We start from the raw sequence: 12,357 nt of genomic DNA, 5'->3' as shown, positions 1-12,357 counted from the left end.
ATATCTGATGGGTAGTTAGTCACTTGGTAAATATTGGCTGAAGTGTGTTTGCATTAGACCCTACTTGAAACCAAAACGCCAATTTAATTATGTCATCTCCAGCTAATATCTTTCCTATAGCTGCCTATTGAGAGGGAGGGAGGAAGAGAGAAGGGGAGGGAGGGAGAGAGAGAGGGAGGAAGGCAGGGAGGGAGCTTGTGAGTGCGTACATGTTGGGCTCGGCGCCCTGCTCTTGCTCAGCACATTGTCTGCCCTGTTCTCCCAGCCTATATATGCTTTCAGATTCTTACAGTGGACTCCTTCACATCCTGGAAGATCAGTTCTGTGCTGCCTCCCGACCTCTGGCTTCTCCAAGGCATACCCAGCCAGCCATCTTGAATTACTTACCGTTTCCTTCACTCTTGGGGATTCTACACTCTGGCACTCTCTGTTTCTCTGGGAACCCTCGGCCAAGCTTTCTTCATTCTTCTTGAATGAGCTCAACTGTTTCCTCTGTAAAAGGCCACCCCCCTTCCACCCAAGTGGCCTGCAGCAGTGCTTCCTCTCAGTCCCACAATGTCACATTCTCAGACAAGCCTCACTACCTTTTTCCTTCCCGCATCTCCCGTCGGCTTTTAAGAGCTGGTGTTGGCAGGGCTAGGGCAGCAGCTCAGCTGGCAGGCTTTTCTGCCACGCACAGAGTCCCAGGTTTGATCCTCAGTACCACAGAAACTAGGGACAGTGGCACACACTTGCAATCCCTACGCTCAGGAGGTAGAGCCAAGAAGAGCAGAGCTCACCCTTGGCTACCTAACGAGTTCAAGGCCAGCCCCAGCCTATGGTTGGGTTTCAGCCTTGGAGAACACTGCTCTTACTTTCTGTAGGCTCGGAGACCTGGCTTCCAGTGAGGCTCAGAGCCAGCTGTAATTACCTTCATCTTCAGATCACGAACTTAGTGTGTGCTTCGTGGCGTGGTCTCTCTCATTGGAACTGCTGCCTGCACGTGATGTAAGGACACAGGGGCCTGGGAAGTTTTGTTCAGAGGTCTAGATTAGAGTGTGAGGGCCCTATCAAGCTCTCAGCGAATGCTGTGGCTACTGGTTTCAGGACAATCCATTGGGAGCCACAGAGATGGCCACCTGGTAGTGGGCATGAGTAGCATGATCCAACACCCGGAGCTCTAGAGCTTATTCCCCTGATCTAGTCTCAGGGCTGGTGGCTGTGAAGTGTCTGCCCGTCTATCCAGCAGTTCGAGTGACATTTACTGAGGTATTGTACTAGACCGCCTGACAGTGTCCACGAAGCATGGAAAGGTTCTAATCTCGAGAAGCCCAGACCCTCAGAACCGGGCTGTGGGGCTAGGCTTCGGCTCACACAGGTCCTGTTAACAGAAACTTTATAGGAGTGGTTGGTGGGGCTTTGCTAGCTCCAGCCGTCTTCGTAGCTATCTTCTCAAGGCCGAGTTCACGCCAACACTCAGGTGAAACTGATTATGATAATCCCATAATTCCCTGGCCTAGAATGGCACTTACCACCTGTCACTAGTTTTAGCCCAAAGTTAAACCACAGAACAAGGCAGAGCAAAGCCTTTCGGGACCAGAGCCAGACTGTGGCACGGCACCTGTTGTATATAAGGATGTATTTCTTTATCGTCAGAACAGTCTCCGAGAACTGAAGCCAAGGCTGTCCCATAACGCTGTGTGTGCAATGAGAAATGCCGTTATTGCTAGTATTAGAAGCTGATGGGGGGGGGGGGAGGCGCTACGGGTTCCCTATGCTGCATGCCATTATTACAGGAGGAAATAGGGTCGTTAACTCGTTTGATCTCTAACAGAGTGTGTGTGAGTGAGAGAGAGAGTGAGCAGAGAGGTAATGACGCCAGGTGGAGCATGATAGAAGCAGTCAGGGTTGCTTAAATGCTTGCCGATCCCACATTCTCCCGAAAGCTTCTTCCAAGGTGGGACAGATGGGAACAGAAGACCTGCCTGGCTCGTCTCTGTTTGGAGGGCTGTGGGGATCATAGCTGGCAACCGGCCTGCCCGGTTTGTCTTAATTCTTCTTGTTCTTCTAATCGAACCTGACTGTATTCTAGGAGTTAATCAACAGGCGGACTGCCGTCCAGTTTCCTGGGTAGGCAAAGGTTGAAAGCAGCGCGGTCGGCCTGCAGAACCCAGTTCCTGGAGCGCCCCCTTGTGGTGTGATTAGATAAAAGGCGCCTGAAGGACAGTCACTCCTAAGATGCGTGCTCCTTCAAAGGCAGCGGTGCAGGCCCCTGGGGCCGCTTTTTTTTTTTTTGTCAGGAAGCACCTATTAGGAAATCTGAAACAACAACTACAACAAAACCCATTCAGCCTCCGGAGCAGCAATCTCTAGCCCCGGCCCAGTGTCTCTGCCTGTGCTAAAGACCGCAGTGACCAGTGTTTGAAAGTTGCTTGCTGTCTTTATTCTCCACCCCCTTCTTGCTAACAGGCAGTCATTTTCAGGAGCCCACGCCGCTGCCCCGTTTTCAGTAGAATAAACACAGCCCTTAGCACGGAAGAACCCGACTCTACTCGCTGTGCCAAACTGCTTACTTAAGAGGACACGGAAGAGCGGTTAAGGCCGAGCCCTGCCCCCAGCCCATCCCTAATCTCGGGGTTTGCACCGTGGGAAAGCGGGTAACTGGTGCCCCTTCCCTTTCCTTCCTCGCAGGCAGGCCAGGGAGGGATTTTCTCTACCATTTGTGTTAATTACCATGCCGCTGCCTCCTCCACCCCTGCAACGCTGGAAACACAAGGCCTCTGTACCGCTGGGCTGCACCTCAAGCTCGGATTTTATTGCTTCAGGCCCACGACTAGCCTAGGGCTATGGGACAGACCACACCTGCAGGTCCTGGACACGCACACCTAGACTTCTGGGTCTTTGAGGGGAAGACAGGGGGTACCCTAGACCTTTTTAATCCAGTTGCCCAGTGCTCTGGACTAGTTTGCACGGTGCTTTGGGGGTGGGGTGGGGGAAGGGAGAGGGGGGAAAAGAGAGAAAAGGAGGAGGGGAGAGGGGGGAGGGGAGAAAGAGAGAGAGAGAGAGAGAGAGAGAGAGAAAGAGAGAGAGAGAGAGAGAAAGAGAGAGTTAAACACCCAAGTTTAAAAAGCAAAGAGCTACAAACAAAAACAGCACTCTGGCTTTCTCTCTCCCTCCTGTTTTTGGCAGCTCTTTAGGTCTGTGGCTTCTGCCCCAAGAGGATGAATCCAAGAGCGGCCTCGGGCTGCCGGGAACAACTGCTCTTTTGAGTGGATTCTTTTATGGTTATCGGTCAAAAAGTTTCTGTTAGCAGGAACTGGAAGGCATCAAAGCAGGTCCACAGTTTCATTAAGAGTGCCCTTTCCGTGTGCCCAGGTATGTGCATACGAGTGTGTGTGTGTGCACTTGCATTTGTGTGTGTGTGTGTGTGTGTGTGTGTGTGTGTGGGTGGGTGGGTACACTTGCACGCACAGTGGTAGGCATTTCATCTCACTAGCTCCATTCTCGGAGAAGCCACGTCTTCTTGGCCAGGGAGAGGAGACACTTCCCTGTGCACCTATAAATAAATCAGTAAATCATTAAACGACCCGTGGTGACTAGCCGGCACCTTTGTCCCCTCCCCTCCCGCACTTTCTTAATTCTGTTTTCCTTTGGGGAGAGTATTCTGGGATGTTTGGCCGCCGGTCGGGTTTGCTTCCCACGCCACCTGCCAGAGCTGGGTCGGTTTCTGTGGGGTTGACTCCTTAATCCTGAACCCTGTAGTCTCTATGTGAGGATTTGTGGAGTGCCTGCCCCTTTTCCCACGACAGTCACGCGAGGTTAGTGTCTGCTGTGAAAGCATCAGAGATGGGATGGCAACTGAAAACACACAACTTTCACACGAAACACAAAACTCGCTCCTTTAACTACTGCAGGGCTGAGGGTCCCTGCAATAGACCGTTTGTTTGAGTTTGTGGCTTACATTTCCTGGCCATCATAAAAAACAAAAGCAGGTCCACGGTTTCATTAAGAGTGCCCTCTCCGTGGGCCTAGGAGAAGGGAGGGACCAGGAATAAAAGCCAGGGAAGGGCTTTGCCCAGCTTCTCCACAAAGGGCCCCTCCCCCACCCCAACCTGTGTTTGGTTTCCAGGAAGCAGGAGGGTGCCATTGCCTCCTGGCCTGAGTCACTCCCTCCTCGATGCTTCTGCACCTCCCTATCCTGCCTGGAAACATTTCTCATCTGAGGCCAAGGCGCTGGTGCCCTGTAAGTTGAAACTGGCCAAGATACTGCCACCTTCCTCTCTGGGCTGAGGTGGCCAAAGGTCACAGCAGGCAACACCCCTCCCCCACCCACCCTCCAGCTCCTCAGGCTTTATGGACAAAGGAACTGACAGCTGGCTGGTCTCTGATGGCCACTTGGGGGTACTGGGTAGCATGGCTGCTTCCCCGACTCTTCCAGGTTTCCCAAGGTGCTTTTAGGTTCCGGCCCTAATCTTTCTAGTAAAGGCTTCTAGCACGGTATGACACGGAGCAGAGCAAGGAACACAGGGGCTCTGAACCCCACAAGGACAGATTTGGAAGACAGTGACTTCCAAACCAGGTCAGGAGGACCCAGGAAGCAAATTTAGCTTAAAGGAAACCTAGAGTCCAATCAGTGTGCTGGTAGCCCAGAGTAAGGCCGTATTGCCTTTGCTTCCTGATTCACATCTGGGCGTTAATGGCCAGGGTTCTTCTTTGGATACATTTGCCAATTTCCCAGTCTGCCTTCGGCATGGCCCCTGTGCTCTCATCCATGCCAGAACAGGATATTCCGTGTTTATTTCTGACCCTTGGGATGCAGTGGGTTTTTGTGAACGTGTGTGTGTGTGTGTGTGTGTGTGTGTGTGTGTGTGTAATCTGGCTGCCTTGCAGGAATGAATATATTCCAAAGGGACACCTGCGATCATCTTTGACTATCAAGCTACTGAAACAACCAACCCCAAGAAGTTAAAATTTTTCTGGAGTCTCCAGATAGGAAGGAAAACAGGGGTGAGTGGGGGTGGGGTAGGGTAGGGTGGGGGTGGGGTGGCTGCCAGAGGAGGCGTTTGTTTACTAGAGAAAGCTGCAGCTTGTGGGAGCGCTGGCGCTGAGCTAACGGTGATCACTGCTTGGCTGTGCATTCCTGTCTTCTATTTCTTGCCCTCCTGTTAGGACCCTCAAGAGGGACCGTGGGAGGTGGGAGAGGCTCTTCCCAGTGCGGGCACACTGAACCAATCTCCATTTTCTGGCTTCACTGTTAAGAGGGCTCTTTTAATTGGCTTACGGAGGAGTGGTGGCCAAATCTGGTTTGCTGGGAAGGGGCTGTGACCTTAAGTCCAGTCACGCGTGTGGACCAACCTATTCCTGTCTCCATGAGTTCGTAAGTCTGAATGGTGGGTGTGAACACGTATGTGGAGGCATAGCTGAACACATATGTGGGCCTCTGTAGTGGACATTGTTTTCCACCTGCCTAGGAAGGCCAAGCCCTAGTAGAGATCATCAGAGGACAGCATTTAACGCTTAGAATCAAAAGGTTTTGTAAAACTCAATATTTTTTTTTAATTAAATTGGAAAAAGAAAGGTTCAGTCAATCATACGCTACTTTGCATTCCAACTTAATGGACGCAATGGTCCAATTCAGTTCTCTATACAAGAATTAAAAAAAAAAAAAACACCTCAAGTATTTGCATAATCTTCTGTCAATTTTTATTAACTGGGTTAGGGGAAGGTTTTTTTTTTTTATCAGAGCACATCATGAAAACATTAGGACATTACAGACAGGCGTGAGATAAGTGTCAGACGGAACAGATGAAGCAGGTCCCTCAGCCATCTGAGAAACATTAATAATGAAATATTGCAGAGACAAGTCTTTGTTAGGGGTGCCGGATGCAAAGGGAAAAGCGGAGGTCTTGGTGCCGCCTTGTGTTACAAAATAAACCTGCAGCTTTAGTTCATTTTCCTCTGTTTTTCTTTTGGAGTTGGTAATCTGTGCCCTTGTTCCTGCACCTCAGAAATAATTGTTCCCCAAATCATTGCAGTCAATCACTCCCCTTCACTTTCAAGGACCCTATTTGAAAAGCAACTCTTCCCCATTCCTCTCTACAGCCCACACATTCCATTCTAGAAAGTTGGCAGATGCCCAGGGCAGGGCCTGCCCCGATTCCTCCTCCCCCAAAGTGTAAACTGGAAAAAAAAAATATTTTTTCCTTCCCCCCCTCAGGCTTAGAGGATGAATCTACACTTGCTACAAAGCAGAATATTCTTTTTCTTATAAGCATTTTTCTTGTGCAACTTACTGCCATGTTGTGTTTTTTTTTTTTTTTGTTTTTTTGTTTTTTTTTCCTTAACTTAACACAGATGCCTTTAACTACCTACTCTCTCCCACACCTGGCACTCAGCAGGTCCCCTCGATCAACTAGTTAACCTGCTAACCCATTTTTACACTTATCTGCCAGGAAAGACCGGACCGGAGACGTAGATAATACACCTTGATCTACATCAATTCAGGTTGAAGTGGCAGGCAGAATTCCACCGGCTGGCCAGGAGAAAAACAAATATATACACAGCTCGGAGACGGATGGGAGAACCCGGTGGGAACTGGGTGGTTTGTTTACTTGGATTTTCCAACTGGTCCAATCGTTACGGGGTCTGTTTGCACTTGGGCATCCAACATCCGCTTTGGTCCCTGGAGAAAAACGTAAAGCAGCCGGTATAAGACCAACAGTGGCAAGGAGGACTTACCACACACCTGTTCTGAGCTGGGTCCTGTGCCGAGTGACCACACCTAGTCACGGATAAGCGTCCTGCTTCAACATCTAGCGACGCTGCTTTCTGGTTTTGTGAAATCTCAGACACGTCATGATTTGATTTCTTTGGCTTTTAAGAGAGAGTCCCCAAGCCCATCTCAGATGGTGGCTCCCAAGATAAAGTGTGCTCATACTGTGACACACTTCGAACAGTCCTGGGGTCAGGGGAACTTCCTAGTTCATTCTAGACAGCTCATCCCAAGTTACTGTTGAGTTACTCCTTCCTTCAGTGTCTCACAAGATGGTGCCCTGATCTGTTCCTCATCACTATCTGAAGTGGTCTTACTGTCTGTTATTTGGCATCTTCCTCTCCCTTGGATTTAGTCTGCTCCATTCCCAGGGCCATGCAAGTGCCGGGCAGGGGGAGGGTCAGCCTTTCTACTGTCCTGGTGCGGCAGGGGGAGGCGTGCAGTTGCTGTTATGGCTGTACTGTTGTGCTCAAACTGTTCCTGTCTAGTGTAACTCGGACATAGTCCTTCCTGCATACAGCTCTATGAGCTCAGACTAATACAAGTGGTCACGTCAGCACCACCTAAATCAAAGCGTGTACCTCCCTTGTCTTCGGCCATCTCCCACTTACAAACCCTTGCAACACGTGACTTTCCCTTACTTTACAGTTTTTCTTTTTCTTCATTCGTTTGTTTGATTTTTCCAGATAGCATCTCATTGGGTAGCCCAGGCTGTCCCGGAACTTACTAGTTCGCTCAGGTTAGCCCTGGACACACAGCAGTTCTCCTGAGAGTGAGGGTGATAGGCCTGCACCGCTAAACCTAGATTTTGCAGGATTTCATACCAAGGGATAATAGAATCTCTGGCCTTTGAACACAACTTCTTTTTTTGTCACCCATGAGTTGAGATTCACACATGTCACATGGACCAGAGGCACTGTTACTGGGGGTTCTTTTTTTAGTATGAGAAAGAACCTTAAAACAAGGGGGCACACAGTGTTCTTACTTAACATACACACACAATCTGCCACAGAGTCTAGTATAGAGAACATGACACAGTAGAGTTTTTGATTTTGCATGTGTGTGTGTGTGTGTGATCACACTATAATGTCATGTATAGTACTCATATGGTCTAGTGTACATATACCCTATACAGCATACAATACCCTTTATGTTACATATCACCTCTATAGTACGGCACTGAACCGTGATGTATACGCCTTGATGGCGCTCTGTGCACAGAAAGCAGCAGCAAATGCCCCGGCCGCTTACCAGGCCCTTCAGGAAGCCCCCCAGGGACTGTCGCCGCCTCTCAGACCTCTTTGGGGTCTTGTCCCCATTCTGCAGGGAGTTTGATTCCACCGTGGGCTGCTGAGCGCCCTGCGCTGGTTCTCTGGCATCCTGTTTGCTGCTCTTCTGCTTGGTCTCAGCCACTGACTTCTTGTCCACCGATTTCTTGTCCTTTGAGGAGGTCTCCTTGCCTTTCTGGGCTGTTCCCACGGGCTCTGGCTCTGGGGGCGAGGGCGTCTTCTCCGGAGAGTTTGACGTCTACAGCAATTGCAAACAAAACTCCTGTTTACTGTCTGAAGGGCGAGTCTTTACATAGCAGAGAGGTAAACGTGTTAAAACAGAGATGTTCAGATTTGGGAGATGAGTCTGGGTAAGATGTGGGGGAAAAATCATTAAGGTTGTGCATAGGGGACACATATTTATGTATTTATCTTGAAACAGTCCATTTTTCAATTGTGCTTTCCCTGCAAGCACGCTCTCTGTTCATCGGCGGTCTACATAAAGAACTTGGGCTGAGTTGCTTAACCCCCCCCCAGAGCCTCAGCTTCCTCACCTGTAAGGGAGGCAGTAATGAGAACTACCCCATGAAACCTACAAGATAGCTGGAGACAGAAGCTGATCTGATAGAGCATCGATTGAATAACCAAGCAGCTTGACTACACTTCCATCGGATTTGAAGCTGTGAAGATATAAGCCTGGACCTTTGAGACTACGTTTCAAGAGAGAAAAAGTATGCCCGGACAGGAAGTCAACACGGGGGGGGGGGGGGGGGAGAAAAAGAAAAAGCAGAGCTGAGAAATTTCTGAAGAAATCCGCGTGGATCCAGCCATTCCTGAAGCCCTTTCTTTATGCACAGACCAGTGTTGAGAGCGTTTCCCATTAGCACAAGTGGCTTATTTCTTGAGGGTGCTCATTTTGAAATTCATAATTTTATATGCTCTGTATTTTTATGTGAAACTATCCTTTTATTTCATGAAAAAGTAGGTTTTTTTTTTTTTAAAACCCCATGCTTATTTTTAGTTTTTTGGGTTTTTTTTTTTTTTTTTAATGGACATCTTTCAATACCAAAATGAGACACCCTGCAGGGTATCTACAATATAAAGGCTGTAGAAACCCCAGTCCAGTCCTAGAAGAGTCTGGCAAAACTATAGCTACATATAGCCAACCCCCCCCCCCCCCCAATCTGGCAGGATGTAGAAATCATTTTCTCATGGTGTTTTTGAACTCAGATATCCACCAGTACAGACAATATAAAAGCAGAAAAGAGAGAGAAGAACTGCAGGGGAAATCTTGCTCCCTGGTTGTGAGCGAGCCGAGGCCCAAGGAAGTTCTCCGGTGTCAGGTGGACATGGGTCTCAGCAACTCTGGTTTTGGTGCAGGGGAGGCAAGTTGGAGTAGTGGGGGAAATTTGATGAACTCAGTGTCACATACACCGTCCCATGGGCTAGTGGCTGCTCAGGTCTCTACGTGACCCATCCCCCCACAGGAGGCTTCTGAGACCTCGATAATAAACTCTTGTGAAATACAACCAGTATTAGCTTTAAAACAGCCGCTTTGAAAGTCACAGCAAACAATGGAAGTATAACTACTATCCCATAGGCCACGTTTGACCCCCTCCATGTGGGTCTACAGACTGGTTCACGGAGTCCTGACCGGTTCCCAGGCAGGGAGTCTGATGGCAGAGATGCAGTGTTGACCCAGGATAAAACCAGTGGCTTCCATCAGTGAACCCACAGACCCGAGGAAGATGCCGAAGACAAGCCGACAGGCTGTTCTGAGCCTGAGTTCCTGGAGACTGCAGCTCTCCAGGAACCCAGATGCCCTGAGCTGTAGCCGACACCCTTCAAATTATTCTGCAGCCACGTGTCCCCGTCATTTCCCAGCAGGCAAAGCTGTAGCAAGTACTAACACATGGAGGAGAATCCCTGAGTAGCATAGGGAGCCCAGAGTGACTGATTTCTTGGGATGAAGAGGAACCCTATCACGATGTTCCTTGGGAAGGCCAGGAGCCTGAGATGCTTCGCAAACCTCTGAACTTCCTTAAATTATATGGAAGAGGTCAGCACCCACATCAATCATAGCTACCAGCTCCATGGCCTCTGACACCCTCACCTGATCTCCCCAAGCACCGAACCCACGTGATCATACCCACATGAAGACAAACATATAATTAAAAGATACATATTTAAAAATAAAATAAGTGTAAAAAGAATCTGATTATTATTCTGATTATGTGTGTGTATGGTGCTAGGACTGAACCCAGGGCTTCACACATGGTAGGCAGGTCCTCTGCACCTTTCCAGCATCTTAAGCTTTAAGGCAGGGGCTTGCTAAGTTGCCCGGGTGGCCTTGAACTCACTCTCTAGCTCAGCCTGGTCCTGAACTTTCAAAGCCTCTTGCTGCAGCTCCTCAAGTCTTTGTCACCAAGCCTGGCTTCATCCGATTGACTTGAGAGCGAGACTCGTTCTGTGATCAAACGCTGAAGACTTGACACTTTTACCTCAAGTCTGACTCTTTTTCAGAACTTCTGACAGGAATATTTGCGTGGGGACCAGCTAGGCAGAAAGTGGAAACCCAAGGCTACCGGCATGTCCCACCTTATTCGGGGTCTGGAGGCCATGCGAGGCTAGGAGCACTCAGGCTTCTACAAACACCTACGAGAGGGTCAGCCTCAGAGGACAGGGATCCGCTTCCCTTCTCCCCCGAAATGAAGCAAAGCCTCTGCCATCTCCCCACGACAACGACGTGCCAAGTGTCAGGCCCTGGAGGTGGGGTTCTCAAATAGACCCTGAGCCTCCAGATAAACAGCAGGAAGTCTCCTGCTGACTCAGCGCCACGAACTTCAATGCAGTTTTAGAATCACTAAAATTATTGGTATGGCTCTCTCCCTGCAGGATCCAGGGCAACTACACAGTCAACTGGAATTTGTCCTCTTAAACTAGTGTGTGTGTGTGTGTGTGTGTGTGTGTGTGTGTGGGTGGGTGGTCTGTGTAGCGTGTGTTTGGTGTGTGTGTGTCAGAGGACACCTTTCAGGAGTCAGTTTTCTCCTTTCTTACTGAGGCAGATCTCTCTTGCTACTTTTGATGCTGTGCTGTGTAATTCAGGCCAGCCGGCCCATGAACTTCGATAGATTCTGTCTCTGCCTCCCGTTTCTCCATAGAAGCGCTGGGGTTACAGATGCACACCACTACATCCAGCTTTTCCTGAGGGTCTGGGATTTGGTTGACAGGCTAGCGTGGCCAGCGTTTGCTCCTTGAGTAATCTCTCTGGCCCATATTTTCCTTTTTGTGTAAAGGAAATTATTATGTTTCCAAGGTTAACCTTTGAAAATTTGTCCTCCAAAGTGGCTGAGATTATAGATTTGGAGGTCCAACCTAGATACAAAAAAAAAGTTGAAAACACTATGTTTTCTAATATTATATTTCAAATATATAAAAAAAAGCACATACAGATGTTTTCTAATTGTTATGATGAGTAGAAACTCTAGACCATATTCTGAATTAAGCTGTAGATTCATGTGATATGAGCAACACAATAGAATGGTCATTCCCTCTCAACAGTTCAATAATAATGACAATTGGCTGAATTATGCAACTCCAGTTCATACCTTGAAAAGGAATCCGTTCAGTGGCTGTGTTTGGAATAAAGTTGTAATTCAGTTTAAATGAGGTCAGACAGATGGGGCCGAATTCCAAAAGTTTACCATGATTATAGGAAGAGACACCAGGGGGCACTCTCTTCCCTCCACCCTCCAGTTCCACCCTTTTCCCCGCCCAGTTCCACCCTCAAAGCAGAACCAGGGGCTTTGGGTATGCGAGGCACGCCCCCTACTAAGAGAGCTGCTGGGCCTCTGCCCAGCCCAGTGGTTCCATTCTTAAAGGGAAGATCCCATGCAGACATAGACTGTTCTGTTCAATAGTAAAGACGGTAAGGAAATGAGCATCGTTCATCCTGCTCTGCGCCAGACATCACACAAGGAACTAGAAAACCGGAAGCACCTGACAAGGCTAAGAAGAATCAGGAAAGACAGAAGAATCATTACAATATTGTGCATGAACAAACAAGATGGCAGGGATGACCGAAGGGCATAGGATTTCTTTGAGGAGGAGACATTTCTGCTAAAACTTGAAGGCTGGGAAGACATTTTCCACACGAAGAGAGAGAAGAACAGGTGCCACCTAGCGGAGGACTCTATACCATGTCCGCAAAGCCCAACACTGTTGGGTAGACACTGGGTGCTTAATCAGGAAACGTTTCACAGAAGGCTGAGAGTGGCACTGAAAATGAGTCTGGAGAAGAGGGAGGAGGCACCAGCTAAACCCACCACCAGACTGAGT

General features: G+C 48.8%; 1 protein-coding gene across 5 annotated transcripts in view; it reads right to left on the bottom strand.

The window, feature by feature from the left end:
* Positions 1–5,657: 5,657 nt before the first annotated feature.
* The window catches only part of Bcas1 (brain enriched myelin associated protein 1), a 73,598-nt gene continuing 66,898 nt past the window's right edge, over positions 5,658–12,357 (bottom strand). For all 5 annotated transcript variants that reach the window (XM_021631252.2, XM_060382774.1, XM_060382775.1 and 2 more), the window contains 2 exons: positions 8,003–8,278; positions 5,658–6,661 (listed from right to left, as the gene is read on the bottom strand). In XM_021631252.2, coding sequence (XP_021486927.2) covers positions 6,587–6,661; positions 8,003–8,278 — 351 coding nt within the window. In that variant the 3' untranslated portion in view covers positions 5,658–6,586. The remainder of the gene's footprint in view (positions 6,662–8,002; positions 8,279–12,357) is intronic.

This window comes from Meriones unguiculatus, chromosome 4 (assembly GCF_030254825.1).
Source record: "Meriones unguiculatus strain TT.TT164.6M chromosome 4, Bangor_MerUng_6.1, whole genome shotgun sequence".
Classification (NCBI taxonomy): Eukaryota; Metazoa; Chordata; class Mammalia; order Rodentia; family Muridae; genus Meriones; species Meriones unguiculatus.
This window is presented reverse-complemented; position numbering and strand designations above follow the sequence as displayed.